Source organism: Oncorhynchus mykiss, chromosome 16 (genome assembly GCF_057628025.1).
Source record: "Oncorhynchus mykiss isolate SJ-2025 chromosome 16, ASM5762802v1, whole genome shotgun sequence".
NCBI classification, from domain to species: Eukaryota; Metazoa; Chordata; class Actinopteri; order Salmoniformes; family Salmonidae; genus Oncorhynchus; species Oncorhynchus mykiss.
In genome coordinates, this window is record NC_143037.1 from 56,282,128 (window position 1) to 56,303,860 (window position 21,733).

Here is a 21,733-nt window from a genome sequence, read left to right on the forward strand (position 1 = left end):
ACACATGTACATGATTCTCCACTTACCTAGAATGTTGTTGATCCACCCAGACAATTTCCTTGTGCTTGTTCTAAAAGTGCTCTGTGCTCTCTGCAGGCCCTCAAGGGAACCCTGGGTATCCCGCTGATACGGTTTGAGGATGCAGTGATCAACATGTACCCCTTCACCCGGGTCCACCCTTACGAGACGCAGGAGATCATCATCAACGACATCCTCAAGCACTTCAGAGAGGTGAGGGGAAAATGAACAGACAGACTTTCACTGGAGGTGACATGTAATGGCATATTCCAAAATGATGCATATGGCTTTAGCATTCATTTATGTTAATAAGCAGCTAAAGGTGGCAATCTGTTGTAACTTTCTATTTTGGTGATGCGTATTAACCCGGCAGACCTCAACCAGTTACTCAGACTCCGACATCAAGCAGATGTTCTACATAGAACAAGACAAAATGATTATGTAAATGGTGCATGACCTACTCATTTACTCACTTTGGGACCAAAGACCAACGAGCAGTTTGCTAACATAGCTTCAATTAAATTGCCTAATGGGGACACTACTACAGATCCAACTGAAATGAATAATACATTTCAGACATTTTATTCCAATTTGTACTGCTCAGGTGTGACCTACAATCACTTTCTAAAACCTTACCACCTCCCACGCATTTCCTTGGATGCCTGTCACTCATTAGATGCCCATAACACTGTCAGAGCAACAAATACTATGAATAAATGTACAGCGTATTCGGAAAGTATTCCCTTTTCCGCATTTTGTCAAGTTTTACAGCCTTGTTCTAAAATGTATTAAATACATGTTTTTCCTCATCAATGTACACACAATACCCCATAATGGCAAAGCAAAAACAGGTTTTAAGACATTTTAGCTAATTTATTACAAAAAAAAAACAGATACCTCATTTACAAAAGTATTCAGAACCTTTGCTATGAGACTTCAAATTGAGCTCAGGTGCATCCTTTATCCATTGATCGTCCTTGATGTTTCTACAACTTGATTGGAGTACAACTGTGGTAAATTCAATTGATTGGACATGATTTGGAAAGGCACACACCTGTCTAGATAAGATCCTACAGTTGACAGTGCATGTCAGAGCAAAAACCAAGCCATGAGGTTGAAGAAATTGTCCGTAAAGCTCCAAGACCGGATTGTGTCAAGGCACAGATTTGGGGAAAGGTACCAAAAAATGTCTGTAGCATTGAAAGCCCTCAAGAACACAGTGGCCTCCATCATTCTTAAATGGAAGTAGTTTGGAACCACCCAGACTCTTCCTAGAGCTAGAAGCCAGGCCAAACTAAGCAATCGGGGGAGAAGGGCCTTGGTCAGGAAGGTCACTAAGAATCAGATGGTCTCTGACAGAGCTCCAGAGTTCCTCTGTGGAGATGGGAGAACCTTCCAGATATACAACCATTTCTGCAGCACTCCACCAATCAGGCCTTTATGGTAGAGTTGCCAGACAGAAGCCACTCCTCATTAAAAGGCACGTGACATCCCACTTGGAGTTTGTCAAAAGGCACCTAAAGCCTCTCCGCCCATGAGAAACAAGATTCTCTGGTTTGATTAAACCAAGATTGAACTCTTTGGCCTGAATGCCAAGCGTCACGTCTGGAGGAAACCTGGCACCGCCCTTGGCGTAAAGAACGTTGTGGCAGTTTCACACTGTGGGGGATGTTTTACAGCGGCAGGGACTGAGACTAGTCAGGGTTGAGGGAAAGATGAATGTAGCAAAGTACAGAGAGATCCTTGATGAAAACTTGTTCCAGAGCGTTCAGTACCTCAGACTGGGACAAAGGTTCACCTTCCAACAGGACATTGACCCTAGTCAAAGTCTCTGAATGTCCTTGAATGACCCAGCCAGAGCCCGGACTTGAACTTGATCAAACATCTCTGGAGAGACCTGAAAATAGCTGTGCAGCAACGCTCCCCATCCAACCTGACAGAGCTTGAGATGATCTGCAGAGAAGAATGGGAGAAACTCCCCAAATACAGGTGTGCCAGACTTGTAGCGTCATACCCAAGAAGACTCGAGGCTGTAATCGCTGCCAAAGGTGCTTCAACAAAGTACTGAGTAAAGTGTCTGAATGCTTAAGTAAAGTAATATTTCTGTTTTTATTTTTAATACATTTGCACACATCTAAAAACCTGTCATTATGGGGAATTGTGTATAGGTTGATGGGGGGGGGGGGCAGTATAATACATTTTACAATAAGGCTGTAATGTAACAAAATGTGGAAAAAGGCAAGGGGTCTGGATACATTCGAATGCATCCGGGGCTGGATGGCATACCACCTAAATGTTACATCACATTCTGCCACTCATTAGATATGATTCACTCTGCTGTCACCAACGAACGGTTCATTCTCGAAAAATGATATTGCCATTATTTCACTGCTTTTAAAGGACAAAGACCCTTCTTAAATGTTCTAGTTACCACTCCCTTTTCTGCTCAATGCAGATATTAAACTTTACGCCAAAGTGTTGGCATCTTGACTAGCACCCTTTATGACCTCTAGTTCATAACAACCAAACAGGTTTTTATACAAGTACGCCTCGTGGCTGATCATATTCATTGCCTCCTATATCATCGAAGCATCAGATAGTGAGTCTCATAATGCAGTTCTCTCACTTGATGCAGAAAAGGCTTTTGATCACCTAGAATGTTATTTTCAGTAAGCGTTACACCACATGGGTATCAGATTATTTTATGTGAATAAATCAAACCCTTATGCCAACCAATCTGCAATGGCTCTAACTGGGAACATCTGCTCGCGTCCGTTCTCTCCAGGGATTTCTTTGTTGTTATTTGTCTTATCTGTTGAACCCATAGCCCAGACAGCACGCCAATCAGTCTGCCATGATATCATAATCTATGGCTCCAAACATCACTAATATGCTGATTACATTAGTATTCTTCCAGAAAGTTCCTCAGTCTCTTCCCCACCTTTTTAGATATCTTCAGGTTTTTTTTTTTAAAGCAAAATTGCAGGATACAAGATGAATTGAGGGTCTGCATTATTACCACTAAACTATAGACCAGGGTCGTCTATTCCTTTAAATATCCCAGTGGTCCACAATTTCATATCTCTGCCATATCTCTTACCACTAAACTATAGACCAGGGTTGTCTATTCCTTTAAATATCCCAGTGGTCCACCATTTCATATCTCTGCCATATCTCTTACCACTAAACTATAGACCAGGGTCGTCTATTCCTTTAAATATCCCAGTGGTCCACAATTTCATATCTCTGCCATATCTCTTACCACTAAACTATAGACCAGGGTCGTCTATTCCTTTAAATATCCCAGTGGTCCACAATTTCATATCTCTGCCATATCTCTTACCACTAAACTATAGACCAGGGTCGTCTATTCCTTTAAATATCCCAGTGGTCCACAATTTCATATCTCTGCCATATCTCTTACCACTAAACTATAGACCAGGGTCGTCTATTCCTTTAAATATCTCAGTGGTCCACAATTTCATATCTCTGCCATATCTCTTACCACTAAACTATAGACCAGGGTCGTCTATTCCTTTAAATATCTCAGTGGTCCACAATTTCATATCTCTACCATATCTCTTACCACTAAACTATAGACCAGGGTCGTCTATTCCTTTTAAATATCTCAGTGGTCCACAATTTCATATCTCTGCCATATCTCTTACCACTAAACTATAGACCAGGGTCGTCTATTCCTTTAAATATCCCAGTGGTCCACAATTTCATATCTCTGCAATATCTCTTACCACTAAACTATAGACCAGGGTCGTCTATTCCTTTAAATATCCCAGTGGTCCACAATTTCATATCTCTGCCATATCTCTTACCACTAAACTATAGACCAGGGTCGTCTATTCCTTTAAATATCCCAGTGGTCCACAATTTCATATCTCTGGGTGTTCAAATGCATCCCTCGTTGTAAAAGATTTAAAGATGTAGAAACAGATGTATGTAGACGGACTACATCTCCCTATTCATTTCAGTTGTTCAAATCAACATCCTTCCTCAAAAGAATAGTTTCAGGTCAATGCTCCCTATAGCACCACCTCCATATTACAGAGACAAAAAACCTAGACTTGGTCCTTGCTCTGCGTTCTCTTGCTACTTGGTTAAATCCAGAAGCTTGCTTGTCATGGCGTCCCATAGAAGAAAATGTTTTCACCCGCACAGATTACAAGACCTAATTTATTCCAATGTTCTGCTGAAACAATCTAAATTCAGATTTGGCCCTATCATTTCACACACCTTTTCTGTTTGTTTTCCATAATCCTGGTCTCCGGGTGGGAGGCCCTATCTACTTTCCCCTGTGGCATGACAATGGAGTGCACACACTTTCAGACATTCTTGGGGATGAGGGTCTCTGCGCATTCCAAGACATCCAACAAAAGCACAACCTGCCTGGCACCTTATTTTTCTACTTACAATTACGTTTGGTGATACCTTGGGAAACAAAGATCAGCCTTTATACCTTTCACAAGGTATTGCTTAGAAAAAGAGGTCTCGTCTCTGAAATGTATTCCCTTCTAGTAAAGGCCTCGTCCAAGCCTCTTTTTTAATTGACAGATATTGGAATAAAGATCTACAATCATTCAACAATGTTCTCAATTGGCAAACAATATGGCACAGTATAGCTTTATCTTCCAGAAATTCACAGAACTTATTTTACTCCCTGGAAATGATATCAAATCAAAGCCAAACCATCACATAATTGTACTCTCTGCTCTAATGACACTCAGGGCACCTTCTTCCATATGATGTGGGAATGCTAAAGGGTCAAATACTTCTGGAATATGATCTGCCTTGTAATATCAAAAACAATCCCATGTTTACCATCTGTTCTACTACTTAATGACTCAAATGTAGCTCAAATGTAGAGCTCTCTGTTAAACAGAGACTGCTTTGGTGAGACAACATTTAAAAAAATGTATCTCCCCAAAACAATCCTGGCAGGACTGTGGAGGAGGAGGCTCTTTGCAAGTATTATCCACACTGATTGTTTTAAATCAAACTTTTTCTAGTGTCTGGGCAATGGGTCAATGCTTCACTTCAAACTTCCATTCAAGCCTTGGTCACAGTGAAGTAACCAATCAGGTGCTGCTGCATCTCACAGCCAATCAGGTTTTGTTGCTGTTGCACTTCACAGCCAATCCCATTGATGTGTTCCTCTTCAGGAGCTGATTAGCCAGGCGGCTCAGATACTCGGTTCGGTGGACTTCCTGGGGAACCCCATGGGACTGCTCAATGATGTCACCGAGGGCGTCTCTGAGCTTATCAAGTACGGCAATGTGGGCGGGCTCATCCGCAACGTCACACACGGAGTGTCCAACTCCGCCGCCAAGGTAACGTTGTTGGGGTTTACCTTCCTGTTTACTTGTGCTCTGTGTTGATGTTGATTGTGTTTAACTTTGCATTATGAAATTACAGTAGGTGTCCCAGTTTCAAGACTACTAAGCTGAAATGAGGCAATGTGGAAATGGGGCGAGGCGAAGGTCTCCTCCTTGATGTGACATGCACACACACACACACACACAGGTTCTGTGCGCTGAGGCTTTTCTATCACTTTCCATGAAAATTGGCCTCTGCTTACTTTGATGGATCAGTGCGTGTATCAGCTCTGTCACTAAATGTTATGTGGCTTCCAGGAAAGGAGATGGAACAGCACAGAAAGAGCGCATTATCGTTGTATTATCGTTGTACCTGACCCTAGGGCTGACCAACTCTTAGCAAACATCTAAAATATTGTTATATTTAATGGATACTCTTAGTGAATACATAGAGGATATGACACTTTTACAGCAGGTCTGTCTGTATATGTTCTATTTTCTTGATCAGTAGCCTTCCAAGGACCAGTGTAATGCCCCAACCCTTTGGCCATTCTGTCCCTGAACAGTAATCAGTTCCTCTTCATTACAATGAGACGTGTCCTGGGGGGCACTGTTCCACGCTAAAGGACCCATTCTGGTTTTGGAACGTTGTCAGTCCAGAACCCAGCCATTTAGCCCCAAGTCCTCCTCTCTCCCCTATCCTCTGCCAGCTCTCAGCAGGCCTCTGGAAGATACAGGCAGCCCCACACACTCCCCCTGCCAAACTGTGTCAGCCAGCTTAATGTCAGTCAGCTCAGCTTTCTGTCTCCCCCCCCTCTCTCTCTTTCTGTGCTCTAGTGCTCTCTCATTCCCTCCCTCCCCCTCTCTCTGTCTCTCTTTGTCCCCTCTCCCTGCACGGCAATTTACTCGTATTTGTGCTGCGGCATTGATGTCATGAATATCAGACAGCCAGTAGGCCCGGTCACACAGCCCTTGTCCTAGCTCTTGACCAGCCCATGGCCCCAGGCCCACACACACCACTCACGTCCTGCCCCAGATTTCAGCTCTGCTTTGCAACTGTAACTTGCTGTTGCTTATTGCAAATGGAATCCCTGTGTCTGCCTACGCTCGGGAACACACACATTGAGGTTGTGAGATCCTGGCACACCAACTTTTCCCATTGAGGCTAATCCATAATCCTAGTTTAAAGCAGCTCTGCTCCTGTTGACTGGTTGAAATCTTTGTATCTGCGATTCTAAACACTGTCAAGGCAGTGTCCTGTAACGTTTGCTCTCCTGAAAATGAAGGATGACTTCTTCTCCACTGACTTGACATACTCCTCCCTCTCTGAAGAAAACAAAATGTCATCATTAGTTTACTTTCATGTTTTTCTTTCTTCCAATCAAATTGTGAACAATCGCTTTGTTTGCTGAACAATAATAAAATAGGAGGAGCCCCTATGCACACGGGCATGCCCACACACATATACACACACACACACACACACAGGGGTGTCCAACTTCTAATAAAAATGGCTTGCCAAGATGTGTGCCTTATAAAAATTCGATGCCACAGTATTCAATGGACAAAAGTGAATCTCCCAATGGTATTTAAGTGTCTTGATGAAATGAATGAGCTTGTTATTAACTCATTTAAATCAGCTCAAGAAGTATGGTGTCAAAAAGAAGCAAAACACTAGTTTCGTCACTTAACCATGTTAAACCAGTCATCTAATTGTTCATCATTTCTCACTTGAAACGTCCTCTCACTGTCACTTGGGTTTATTTTCAGCAAACTGAACCTGTGTAAATATTTGTATGAACATAACAAGATTCAACAACTGAGACAGAAACTGAACAAGTTCCACAGACATGTGACTCACGGAAATGGAATAATGTGTACCTGAACAAAGGGGGGGGGGGGGGGGTCAAAATCAAAAGTAACAGTCAGTAACTGGTTTGGCCACCAGCTGCATTAAGTACTGCATTAAGTACTGCAGTATCTCCTCATGGACTGCACCAGATTTGACAGTTCTTGCTGTGATATGTTACCCCACTCTTCCACCAAGGCACCTGCAAGTTCCTGGACATTTCTGGGGGGAATGGCCCGAGCCCTCATGCTCTGATCCAACAGGTCCCAGACGTGCTCAATGGGATTGAGATCCGGGCTCTTCGCTGGCCATAGCAGTAACACTGACATTCCTGTCTCGCAGGAAATCACGCACAGAACGCGCAGTATGGCTGGTGGCATTGTCGTGCTGGAGGGTCATGTCGGGATGAGCCTGCAAGAAGGGTACCACATGAGGGAGGAGGATGTCTTCCTTGTAACGCACAGCATTGAGATTACCTGCAATGACAACAATCTCAGTCCGATGATGCTGTGACACACCACCCCAGACCATGACGGACCCTCCACCTCCAAAACGATCCCGCTCCAGAGTACAGGCCTCAGTGTAACACTCATTCCTTCAACGATAAATGCGAGTCCGACCATCACCCCTGGTGAGACAAAACCGAGACTCGTCAGTGAAGAGCCAGTCCTGTCTGGTCCAGTGAAGGTGGGTTTGTGCCCAAAGGCGACGTTGTTTCCGGTGATGTCTGGTGATGACCTGCCTTACAACAGGCCTACAAGCCCTCAGTCCAGCCTCTCTCAGCCTATTGCGGACAGTCTGAGCATTGATGGAGGGATTGTGCATTCCTGGTGTAACTCGAGCAGTTGTTATTGCCATCCTGTACCTGTCCCGCAGGTGTGATGTTCGAATGTACCTGATCCTGTGCAGGTGTTGTTACACAACGATCAGCTGTCCGACCTGTCTCCCTGTAGCGCTGTCTTAGGTGTCTCACAGTACGGACACTGCAATTTATTGCCTTGACCACATCTGTAGTCCTCATTCCTCCTTGCAGCATGCCTCAGGCACATTCACGCAGATGACCAGGGACCCTGGGCATCTTTCTTTTGGTGTTTTTCAGAGTCAGTAGAAAGGCCTCTTTGGTGTCCTAAGTTTTCATAACTGAATTGCCTACCTTCTGTAAGCTGTCTTAACGACCTTTCCACAGGTGAATGTTCATTAATGGTTTATGGTTCATTGAACAAGCATGGGAAACAGTGTTTAAACCCTTTACAATGAAGATCTGTGAAGTTATTTGGATTTTTACTAATTATCTTTGAAGACACGGTCCTGAAAAAGGGATGTTTCTTTTTGTTGAGTTTAGCTGAGTTTAGTTTATGTAGGCCTCTACAGCCGTGAACCTTTGGTCTAACTGCTTCTGCATTTCCACTTGATGGTTGTTATGCTTCCTTTATGGATGTTATTTTTCTCCTTTTTATGGGTTGGTCTGCTCAACTCATTCCCTGGCCCGGGTAGCAGACCTTCTACTAAAAACTCTTGCTGTATAGACCTATTTGACACCTTCCATATACATAGCTAGCCTACACTGAGGACATTATTGCAGGTTTAATTGAGAGACTTCAAAAGTATTGATAGGAAATGGAACTAAATGGAACTAAATATTGGCGTGCACATGTTTATGTTTGTGCGCGTGTTATGTTGCAGCTGGTCACCTACACACCACATGTAAAACCACACTGAATAGTTTCCTTGTTCCTTGCTGGGTTTAGTTTCATCTGATGCACCTTCACCCCTTTAATGACTGACACTCCATGTAATCTCTGAGATCCCTTCCTTGATCACCCAACGTTAACACACCAGACGGGCCTCAGTTTCACATTGTGTGTGTCCTTCAGCATAGAAGGGGAGGAGGGGGTGTAAACTTGAAAGCATCTTTATCGCAAACTCACTCCTCACCCCCTTGGGGATACAGGTCTGGTACGTACATTGGTTTAGTTTCACAAAGAGGGGGAATAAAATAAAAAAATTGAGAAGGAGAGAGTTCGTGCTGGCCTTCCAATGAACTCTCCGGGGACTTTGCTTGGCAAGGTCATCCCAAGTTCAGTCTTGGCGCTGGCTGCAGAGCGGCGGAGGGCCCGGGTGTGTTTACACAGAACCCAGCCTCCTCTGGGGAGCTTCCCCCGTAACACAAACCCACTTCCAGCAGGCACCTGCTGGGTGGAAGGGAGGAGAGGGGATAGGAGGAGGGGGAGAGAGGTCAGCGCTGGGGAAAGATGGGGGTGTGAAGGCACTCCACTCCAGCAGACAAATTACTTGCTGATTATATTGGCCAGATGGATAAGGCAGGCGCTGTGCAAAATCAGTTCTTCTCTATCAGTCCCTCCTGTCCTTCTAGTTCAGTTGTGGAGGATGAGAACCAGCCAACCAGCATTGGGCTACTGTAGAACTTTTTCACTCAGTGAGGTTGTGAGCTCTGGATATGTGACACGTATTTGTCTTTTAATATGGTCACTCAACAGCAGCTCATCTCAGGATTCACTGGTAAACGGTAAAAGGAACAAAATTGGGCTTGGAATTGCCAGGGACCTCACAATATGATATTATCATGATACTTAGGTGCCGATATGTATTGTGATTGTATATTAATTGCGATTCAATACTGCAATTTTATTGTGATTTAGATTTTTTTATATATATATTGCTCTCTATATCTGTGGCAGAAGGACAAGAGAATAAATGAGAAAGTTTTGCCTCAAGAAGATGAAGAACATGCTATAGAAAGAGATACCAGAGTTTTGGCACAGGAACAGCCAACTAGCGCTAGCTAACGTTAACTAACAACAAAAAATGCTCAATACTTGGAGTCATTATCTATATAATATTGTGATACTGTATCGATTTCTTCCCCCATCACTAGAAAGAAATTGACAACATTTACAGTATGAGTTAGGTGGTTTTGTTGGATGGCTTCGACTTGAGTTAGTATCCTTTATAAGTTTGAAAGAGAGAAAGACATCATGCTTGTGTGAATTGAAAGGTATTTGACTGGGACAAATAAGAGCCAATCCATCATTCCACTCCAAGGCCTAGTGTGAGGGCTGCACTGGTCTAATGGCCCCTACATAGTGTGTGGGAGCACTATGTGGTCGAACTGAATCTTAATACCTTTTAAAATAATTTATGTATATAGAAGGGTGGCCAAAACTGAGCCTTGAGGTACACCTTTTCTAAGAAGTGATAAATAGACGTGATTCTGCATTATTCAAGACTATTTCCAAATACTGTGTATAAAGCATGCTTGAAATGAAGGGTTTTGCTGATATGGTGTGAAAAAGACTGACCGAAGAGACTCTCTCTCTCTGTCTTAGTTTGCAGGGACTTTGTCGGACGGGTTGGGCAAGACCATGGACAATCGACATCAAAACGAAAGAGAGTACATCCGTTACCATGGCGCCACCAGCGGAGAGCATCTGGTGGCTGGGATTCATGGATTGGCTCATGGTATGTACTATTACAGTAATACTGTAGTGCTACTAATAATACTGTAGTAATACCACTGACTGTAGTCTCTTTCACGTTCAATATGGCAATTGCATTTCATTACTCAAACATTAGATCCGCTGGGTTCTATCAGGCCTTTTTCATCTGTAATACATCAGAATCCATTTAGCTGTTCGTGAAGGGTCACACCTGGTTCTTATCTGGTGTCTCACAGGTATCATCGGAGGGTTGACCAGCGTCATCACTTCCACAGTGGAGGGGGTGAAGACTGAGGGAGGAGTCAGCGGCTTCTTCTCTGGCCTGGGGAAAGGTCTGGTTGGTACGGTGACCAAGCCGGTGGCCGGTGCACTGGACTTTGCCTCTGAGACAGCACAGACGGTCCGAGACATGGCCAGCCTCAGTAACCACAGGTAAGTGCCTAAACCCGGAGAGACATGTCATAACACCAATTTTACCATGAGAATTACTCCTAAATGGCAACTTTCAAAGAAAAACCATTAGATCCCTGCCACTCTCAATGGGAACCAATCGCTTAAAAAATGCTTGCTATTTCCTAAGAGGATGATGTCATCCTCCTGAGGAGGAGGAGCTGGCCAGTCAGGGGTCTACTCGCATTCATATTTTTAATGACCGGTATGCGCCCACACCATTCTGTTGTTGGGGTATGCCCACACCATTCCAACACAGAAAAGCTGCTACTAGCATACTTACAGTCCCTGGTTCGAATCCAGGCTGTATCACATCCGGCTGTGATTAGGAGTCCCATAGGGCGGCACACTATTGGCCCAGCGTCGTCCAGGTATGGCTGGTGTAGGCCGTCATTGTAAATAAGAATTTGTTCTTAACTGACTTGCCTAGTTAAATGAGGGTTAAATAAAACGTATTTTTTACTAATGTAAATCTCCATCCCACCTAACGGGCAAATATCCAGTGGTCTTTTCAAACAGCTCTTACACTAAAAGGGCATTATCATTTTCACAATTTCACAATATTGTTCCAACCTCCATAGTGTGGAAATATATAAAAAACACAATACATTCTAGTTTGACTGCACTGGGCCTTTAATAACATGTAACATGCCTAACTATTTCACTCAATGTAATTAATTATAGGTCATATTTCATAGAAATCTGAAAACACTGGACAGTTACTTTAATATGGTGCAGGTTCTCATGTATTTCTTCAGAATGTTGTGTGACACTTACATACTCCTATTTGTGCACGCCAACTAAACCCACCAGATGTGCTTGTAAATGCCACCTGCCATTTTTAATGGGGTCGGCTGGGTCAAGCCTCTCCCCCAATTAGAGTCTATAGCAGCGCAGCATGGCAGGTAACGGTCCTCACAGCCACTCTCTTTAACTCACACAGACACAAGGTGTGACACCTACTGACTGGGCTCAGCACTGTTTTTTTTGGAGCCTGTCTCTGTCCTCTCCAGCTCTCACTGGTTTTAAAGCCACAAGCAGGTTGTATTACACAGGCTGTCTGGGAGTTCAAGCCATTTATACAGTGTGTGTATACATTAGGCAGACCAAGCGCCCAATGGCATTTGTGTACTTGGAATGGTAAATATAACAGATTGCACTAATGCATGTCACTGTGGGTGGTGTGTGTGTGTGGGGGGGGTGTTGACTAGGAAATGTTGTCTGTTTGGGAGGATTGTGTGTGATTTTTATTTTTTAACTAGGCAAGTCAGTTAAGAACAAGTTCTTATTTACAATGAAGGCCTCCTGCGGGGACGTGGACTGGGATAAAAAATGAAATACAAATGTAGGACAAAACACACATCGCAACGAGACAACACTAAATAAAGAAAGACCTAAGACAATATCAACGGCAGCAACACATGAAAACACAGCAGGGTGACAACACCATGACAGCAACACCACATGATAGCAACACCACATGGTAGCAGCAAAAAACATGATAGAAATATTATTGGGCACAGACACCAGCACAAAGGTCAATAAGGTAGAGACAACAATACATAACGTTAAGCAGCCACAACTGTCAGTAAGTGTGTCCATGATTGAGTATTTGAATGAAGAGATTGAGATAAAACTGTCCAGTTTGAGTGTTTGTTGCAGCTCGTTCCAGTCGCTAGCTGCAGCGAACTGAAAAGAGGAGCGACCCAGTGATGTGTGTGCTTTCGGGACCTTTAACAGAATGTGACTGGCAGAATGGGTGTTGTATGTGGAGGATGATGGCTGCATTAGGTATCTCAGATAGTGAGGCTTAAGAGGGTTTTATAAATAAGCATCAACCAGTGTGTCTTGCGATGTGTATATAGAGAAGACCCATTTACAGAGGAGTATAGAGTGCTGTGATGTGTCCTATTAGGAGCATTGGTGGCAAATCTGATGACCGAAAGGTAAAGAACATCTAGCCGCTCGAGATCTGTAAATGATGTTGTCGTAATCTAGCATGGGTAGAATGGTCATCTGAATCAGGGTTAGTTTGGCAGCTGGGGTGAAAGAGGAGTGATTACGATAGAGGAAACCAAGTCTAGATTTAACCTTAGTCTGCAGCTTTGATATGTGCTGAGAGAAGGACAGTGTACCGTCTAGCCAAACTCCCAAGTACTTGTATGAGGTGACAAACCTCAAGCTCTCTCAGAGGTAGTAATCACACTGGTGGGGATAGGGGCATTCTTCTTACCAAACCACATGGTCTTTGTTTTGGAGGTGTTCAGAACAAGGTAAGGGCAGAATAAGCTTGTTGGACACTAAGAAAGCGTTGTTGTAGAGCGTTTAACACAAAATCCGGGGAGGTGCCAGCTGAGTATAAAACTGTATCTGCATATAAAGGGATGAGAGCGCTTTCTACTGCTTGAGCTATGTTGATGTAAATTGAGAAGAGCGTGGGGCCTAGGATCGAGCCTTGGGGTACTCCCTTGGTGACAGGCAGTGGCTGAGACAGCACATGTTCTGACTTTATACACTGCATTCCTTGAGAGGTAGTTAGCAAACCAGGCCAAAGACCCCTCAGACACCAATACTCTTTAGCCGACCCACAAGAATGGAATGGTCTAGCATATCAAAAGCTTTGGCCAAGTCAATAAAAATAGCAGCACACCATTGCATAGAATCAAGGGCAATGGTGACATCATTTAGGACCTTTTAAGGTTGCGGTGACACATCAATAACGTGAGCGGAAACCAGATTGCATACCCAAGGAGAATATTATGGACATCAAGAAAGCCCGTGTTTGCATTTAAGGGGTTGATTTAGAGGTGTGTGCGTGTACAGGGAACAATAAGGGACCTGCAGATGAACTGTTTCTGCTGTATGAGGGAGGGGAGCGGAGGAGAAGGGAGAGGAGGTGGGAGGGGCATCCGAAGCGTGCCTGCCACAGTGTGTCTACAAGTTCAGCCAGAGTTCAACCCAGAGAATGTGCCGGAATCATGGTTCACAGCAGACACTGACCACGCTATCACACCCACTTAATAACACACTCACACAGGTAGACTAAACACACACACTAATGCTTTCACTCGCATACACACTTACACTCTCACATACCAACACACTCACATACTAACACACATGCTCCCCAACACTGTCATGCCTATTAATCAAGCAGTGATATTGATGTGATACCATCGCATACAGAAGAAAAGCTGTAAAATGATTTAAAGGAACAATGGTGGGGTTATATACAGTTCCTCCCTACTGTGGATTGAGTTGCTCATCACATGACCTTCTTCACTGTGCACATGAAGCCCTTTCTCTTTACCCTCTGTATGACTGGCTCAGATCACATCTCCAGAAAAGCACACACTAGGAAATAAACAAGTCAATGAGAAGCAGACGTTGTGTGATGGTTCGCACTCCCCTTGCTCTCCTGCCCTGCTCGTGAACTCTCCCTCCTGTCTTTCACACAACCCTCCCGCCACACACACACAATCTCACCCACCCGTCTCTCTCTCTCACACACACACACACACATACACACACACACACACACACACACACACACACACACACACACTCTCCTTCCCTCGGTCCTGGCAACCCTCTAGAGCCAGCTCAATTACAATTCCCAAACAAAGCGGGAGGGACGCACTCCTCACATCTCCTCAGCACACTGTCAACTCAGTCCTAGGCATTCTTTCACTACAGTGCACTACACTGAGGAGAAACAGAACATTAGACCCATCTTTTCAAAACCTGCTTATGGGAAAGATATACAGCACATTACAGTGCGTAATTGACCTAGGTAGCAGTGTTGTTGATATATTTGTCATGGATTGTCATCAGATTTAGACGCGTATTCAATCTGTTGGTTTAAATGAATGAACCAAGGAGAAATCTACACTATGCACAAAGCAAGTCCACCCACTCTTTCTGGCCCAACATAGAACATGAGCATGACAACAGCAGCGACTTCACAGTGAAACCACAGGGCTGGAAAGTGAGAGGAGAGGAATGTTTTTATTTTGTCAACCCTGCGTAAGAAATGCCAGACAGACATGCTAATGATGTGTCTCGCCACAAGCCATCTACACACTGGTAAGGAATGTGTTTTAGCATAACCGCCATTCCACATCTTTAGGAGGATGGGGGTTATTCCACCCTCATTCCACATCTCTAGAAGGATGGGGGTTATTCCACCCGCATTCCACATCTCTAGGAGGATGGGGGTTATTCCACCCGCATTCCACATCTCTAGGAGGATGGTGGTTATTCCACCCGCATTCCACATCTCTAGGAGGATGGGGGTTATTCCACCCGCATTCCACATCTCTAGGAGGATGGGGGTTATTCCACCCGCATTCCACATCTCTAGGAGGATGGGGGTTATTCCACCCGCATTCCACATCTCTAGGAGGATGGGGGTTATTCCACCCGCATTCCACATCTCTAGGAGGATGGGGGTTATTCCACCCGCATTCCAAGATATTCACTTCTGTACAGTTGAGACATTTCATATAATCTATCTTCCAACAAGGTATACCTCTCTGCAGTGCATGCCATGAACACTTGAGCCAAATGCTGTTAGGTGTTCACTCACGGCTGTAGGGTCACATTTTATAAGCTCCATAAGATTTTCAAATGGAGGAACTACCAACTGAGCTTGTCCAATAGGAAAGGTCCTAAGTGACCTCCTCATATATCAATTTGGATTTGCAAATTCAGCCTTCCAGATTGCATAGTGGAGTTACTAGCATATTGCTTATGCAGTAACTACCCATCCAATCTGCATGAAGTGCCTAGGGCCAGGGGCAATGTAGGAGATTGGGCGGTGCTGTCTCCTGGAGGAGAACGGCCGGAGCAGGGCGGTGCTGTCTCCTGGAGGAGAACGGCCGGAACTGCCCACAAGGCTGGAACGCTTCTCGCATGTCACAGCTACGCTGCCATTCTAGTGGACCTGGCTTGTCCTACGCTATTCACACTGATGTGGAGCTGTGCCTCCCCCCCATTTCTCACCTGTGGCTGACAACGGCCAGCGCCTCTCTTCATCTCTGTGTCCACACACCCACCTACTTACTTACTTACTTACCTAGCCGGCCAGCCAGCCCAAGGAGCCCCCATCATATACAGCCCCCTGGCTCCCGGCGCCCAGACTGCCCACAAGCTCCCATTCCACCACAGCAGCGGCTCCAGCTGCAGACAGCCTGGAACCTGTCTCTCCCCAAGAAAAGCAAACCCCCGCAGCCCAGCCGGGTAGAGCAGAGCAGCACAGTGCCGCCTTTGGGAATCCACCAGAGCCCATCGGGCCCTAATCAAAAGACCGCAGCCCCGGCAGATTCAAGCCAGATGTGGGAATTCCAGCCGGGGCCGGGCTGACTGGCAGCCGGAATGAGAGGGGAGGTGGAGGGGTTATCTGAAGGGGAAGTGAAACCTTAGCTCAGACCTGGCATAGGCAGGCTGGCACCAGGGCACTGTGTGACCTCTTCACCTCTCAACAGCCTCACAGGTCCTTTCCAATCTGTATCAGTCTCAACCAGGGTTCTATAAACCACCGTACGCACTGTGTTGACCTGCCATGTTGACACCGTTTTGGCTCATATGTAAAGCTGCTGGCATATTGATGCTGTGTATTTCATGAAGCTGCTGGCTAAGCTGTTATATTGATGCTGTGTATTTCATGAAGCTACTGGCTAAGCTGTTATATTGATGCTGTGTATTTCATGAAGCTACTGGCATATTGATGCTGTGTATTTCATAAAGCTGCTGGTTAAGCTGTTATATTGATGCTGTGTATTTCATAAAGCTGCTGGCTAAGCTGTTATATTGATGCTGTGTATTTCATAAAGCTGCTGGCTAAGCTGTTATATTGATGCTGTGTATTTCATGAAGCTGCTGGCTAAGCTGTTATATTGATGCTGTGTATTTCATAAAGCTGCTGGCTAAGCTGTTATATTGATGCTGTGTATTTCATAAAGCTGCTGGCTAAGCTGTTATATTGATGCTGTGTATTTCATAAAGCTGCTGGCTAAGCTGTTATATTGATGCTGTGTATTTCATGAAGCTGCTGGCTAAGCTGTTATATTGATGCTGTGTATTTCATAAAGCTGCTGGCTAAGCTGTTATATTGATGCTGTGTATTTCATAAAGCTGCTGGCTAAGCTGTTATATTGATGCTGTGTATTTCATGAAGCTGCTGGCTAAGCTGTTATATTGATGTTGTGTATTTCATGAAGCTGCTGGCTAAGATGTTATATTGATGCTGTGTATTTCATCAAGCTGCTGGCTAAGCTGTTATTGATGCGGTGTATTTCATCAAGCTGCTGTCTAAGCTGTTATATTGATGCTGTGTATTTCATCAAGCTGCTGTCTAAGCTGTTATATTGATGCTGTGTATTTCATGAAGCTGCTGGCTAAGCTGTTATATTGATGCTGTGTATTTCATCAAGCTGCTGTCTAAGCTGTTATATTGATGCGGTGTATTTCATCAAGCTGCTGGCTAAGCTGTTATTGATGCGGTGTATTTCATCAAGCTGCTGTCTAAGCTGTTATATTGATGCTGTGTATTTCATCAAGCTGCTGTCTAAGCTGTTATATTGATGCTGTGTATTTCATCAAGCTGCTGTCTAAGCTGTTATATTGATGCTGTGTATTTGGCAAGCGATACTGACTGCTGACGCTGCTCTTTGTTTTCCATCCTGTGTTGCAGGTTGAGTGTGCTGCGGGTGAGGAAGCCACGATGCTGTAAAGGACCCCAGGGCCTGCTGCCCCGCTTCTCCTCCACCCAGGCCGACGGACAGGAGCAGCTCTTCCACCTCACTGACAGCATCCACTCTGAGTTGTGAGTCACACTCCTGTTCTAAGCTTCCAGAGTTAAGCCACTGTCTGGCCAGTCACCCTTGTTTTGGTTGGACAACAGTGTAAGAACAGTGGCCACAGTGTGTGCAGACTTGCTCCAGCCCTGCTCTAACACTCCTGATTCAACTCGTCTTTCATTTACACCATGATGAGTTGGTGATGATCTGGAACAAAAGTCTGCTGAATATGTTGACTTATTTAAAAGGTTTGGAGAAACTCACATCTGATTGATCTGATTTAATATTGCATTACGTTTAAGTTTATTAATAAAGATGTAGTATCTCCAGAGTAAGAAAGACGGGTAACTAGCCTTTATCCAGTCTTTCTGCTGGCCCTGAGAGCGTTTGTCTTCTCACAGGCTAATAAATCCAGAGGCAGCAGAACCCTGTCTCTAGCCATTGACCTCTGACCCTAGAGATGTTAACCAGACAATTACTCAGCTCAGCCTCTGGGCTGCCTAGGTCACACCATGTTTGTTAACGTTAGCATGTGTTGTGCAAAGCTCATGTGCGAGTTTTAGGAAATGACATGCATAGTGGTTACTTGAAAATAAGTGCCTCCAGCTTTTATTTTCAGCAGGGAGTCAACTCCGATCTTTCCAGCTCACACATTTTTGCCAAACAAGTCATGATTTCTAAATGTTTTTCTCTCTCTCTCTCCCACCTCACTTAGTTTCATTGCTGTGGAGCCCATAGACACCTACTGCGTGCTCATATCTTCCAAAGTGGTCTACTTCCTCAAGCCTGGTGAATTTGTGGACCGTGAGGCCATTTTCCTGGAGGTCAAGTATGATGACCTGTACCACTGCCTGGTCTCAAAGGACCATGGGAAGGTGTATGTGCAGCTCACCAAGAAGGCAGAGAGCACCAGCAGTGGCGTAGCCATGCCAGGCCCTTCCCACCAGAAGCCTATGGTAACACTTCCACAACCCTATAAGAACTATTCTGTAGTGTTAATGAATTAACTTCTTAGTAATTGCATTATTATTATTTATTTATTCAAAATGTTGCACATTTTAAAATTGAAAAACGTATTTTTTTTACTTGTCAAGTAGAAACATTTTTATATTGGTAATGGTTTTCATAGGTTCCACAATGTTCAATTAGGTTCATTTTCCCTCATGTCCTAATAGGTTCATGTGAAGAGCGAGAATCTTGCTGTAAAAATCTCTCAAGAAATCAACTATGCCAAGAGCCTTTACTATGAGCAGCAGCTCATGCTGCCGCCCAATGAGACTGAAGACTGCATACTATTGGACTCATAACTGACCCCTGGAAAGGGTGGCACATACACGTTCTTCCTGTTTCTTCCCACTGAAAGTAGTCGTCTTTAATATGTTGCGATAGTGTCAGAAGATATGATCCACAATCACTAGATAATTTCTCCTATGTCTCTCTAAGGACGGAATAACCCATCCTGGTCCTGGATGGCAACAGCCTGCTAATTTTCCACCGCCCTGATATGAAGAAAACTAGGCCAGTGTAAAGTGAACAGGCTTGTTGGACTGACCATCTGTATGGGTATAAGGGCTTAGGGTCTGGCTGCAGATTTGCGTGAAGTGAAGCCCATATCGGGTCAGGATCGGCCCCCACTGCACTTAGTATAGTAGCGCAACATAGTTTAGACTTAGAAGGTCCAACATCCCAAGATGCACACGGTTTAAACAATGAAAGAAAATATGCCAACAGCTGTTTTATCGACTTCTGTATATTTAGAACACAATACGATGACAGATGTTTTATTTTACAAAAATGTTTATAAGATATGTCAGTAGATGTACACACATGCGAGTAGTGTTATATTATGTTTGTGTATAGACACCTATGTACATATAATAGCTACATACCAATATAACACTATAGCTATGTACATAACCAAGTTGGACAATATAATAATTATTTGGGTTGATATGAAGTGAAATGCTGTACAAAACTGCCTTTAAAATGTCTTTATTTTGTGTATAAAAGTATTTGGGGGTTGAATTCATTGCACTGACACTTAGTTTGGACACACTGGCTACTCTTGCCCTCCACCTGGGCCACACCCACCACACAGGGAGGGCAGTCGGGGGAGCTGCCACTCAAGTCCCTAGCCTTTTACAATCATGGCCCTCTGTCTGGTTTCGGTCACCGTTTTATTTACTGACTTTTTTTACCAGTGTCCTTTTTAACCGATTTCTTCTGAGAGCTCTAGGTTTTGGAATGTGTTCCTTGAACATTGAGTTTCTATCTACTGTGATCAGACCAGGGGCCTTAGTTACACCCAACGCTTGTGAAAGGTGGAGGACATGAGCTTTAACCTGTGCAGGAGGAGGAAAGAGAGTGAATTGATGACATTGCTTATAATAAAGCACCACAACTGCAGTACTCAATACTATGGACCCTCTGTGCCTGTTACTGAACCAAATGTCATGATTTCCATATCATCAGGTGCATCCTTACTGTTTATTCACCCAAATGAAAGGCACAATCTGTAACTCTCTCTGCACATGAATTAAGGACCCACTGCTAGCACCTCATTTAAAGGCACATCTTTATACAGTGCCTTCAGTAATTATTGTGACTGAATCATTTTTTTATTCTTTTGGCTCTATACTCCAAAAGTTTAGATTTGAAAGCAAACAATGACTATGAGGTTAAAGTGCAGACTGTCAGCTTTAATTTGAGGGTGTTTTCATCCATGTCGGGTGAAGCGTTTATAATAGAGAGCACTTTTTGTACATTCAGTAGTCCCCCCCCATTTTAGGGGAGCAAAATTATTGGGACAAATTGACTTGTGTAAAGTAGTAAAAAGGGAAGTATTTGGTCTCATATTCCTAGCATGCAATGACTACATCAAGCTTGTGACTACAAATCTGTCAGATACGTTTCTTCTTTGTTTTGATTGTGTTCCAGATTATTTTGTGCCCAATAGAAATTGTAAATAAGAATAGAATGTATCTAAACACTTCTACATTAATGTTGTTGCTACCATGATTACAGATAATCCTGAATTAATCGTGAATTATGATGAGTGAGAAAGTTACAGAAGCTCAAATATAGAGCCAAAGGAAGAAAAATGCTTCACTGTCCCAATAATTCTGGAGGGCGGTGTAGGTGGTCCAGGAATCCTCATGACATGACACAAAAGTGGGGGGGGAAGGGTGGGCTTTCCTCTTTTGTTCTTTATTGCTCATTTAGTGCGCACTATTTTGTTTTCACCCTTAAGTCTGTGTACTGTACTGTATTTATACTTGGAATATCGTTTAACAGGAAAAGCTAGACTGTGTCTTTAAAGAAACAATTTGAGCTTTTAACATCACCTCCCCCAGTTTTGCAGTAGCAGTGGTATGTTTGGGGGGGGTTTCAGCCCACTAACTTCTCTCAGAAAGGACCCCTTCATTATTCAATCTCAATTACAATCCTAATGCAAAAGAGAATTGTACCTTATTTCAAATGATAACTATAGTTGTAACCTGTCTCCATGAAGCTGAGTCTCCTGAAGTCCTTGGCCTATGCTCCACCATCCCTCTTCTTGATTGACAGGTCAGCAGAGGCTTGGGGTCTCCCCCTTGCTATGGGGCTAGTCCATTGCTCGTTTATCTCCCTGACTCCCTCCCAGAGGACATGCTCTGCCTGGTGATGGAGCAGTCGCCGTGCCAACAAGGTGAAGGGTTCTGAAGCTTTCTACAATGGTGTTATTGTACATTGTTTATATTGTTGTCACAGAACAAGGTGTATAGATGGCCCCAGCGGAATTCAAACCCATGACCCTAACGTTGTAAGCACCATGCTTGACCAACTGAGCCA

General features: G+C 44.0%; 1 protein-coding gene across 4 annotated transcripts in view; it reads left to right on the plus strand.

The window, feature by feature from the left end:
* vps13d (vacuolar protein sorting 13 homolog D) overlaps positions 1-20,316 on the plus strand; it is a 65,318-nt gene extending 45,002 nt beyond the window's left edge. For all 4 annotated transcript variants that reach the window (XM_036947251.2, XM_036947253.2, XM_036947252.2 and 1 more), the window contains 7 exons: positions 97-231; positions 5,193-5,360; positions 10,542-10,674; positions 10,889-11,084; positions 17,797-17,928; positions 18,618-18,858; positions 19,078-20,316. In XM_036947251.2, coding sequence (XP_036803146.2) covers positions 97-231; positions 5,193-5,360; positions 10,542-10,674; positions 10,889-11,084; positions 17,797-17,928; positions 18,618-18,858; positions 19,078-19,209 — 1,137 coding nt within the window. In that variant the 3' untranslated portion in view covers positions 19,210-20,316. The remainder of the gene's footprint in view (positions 1-96; positions 232-5,192; positions 5,361-10,541; positions 10,675-10,888; positions 11,085-17,796; positions 17,929-18,617; positions 18,859-19,077) is intronic.
* Positions 20,317-21,733: the final 1,417 nt, after the last annotated feature.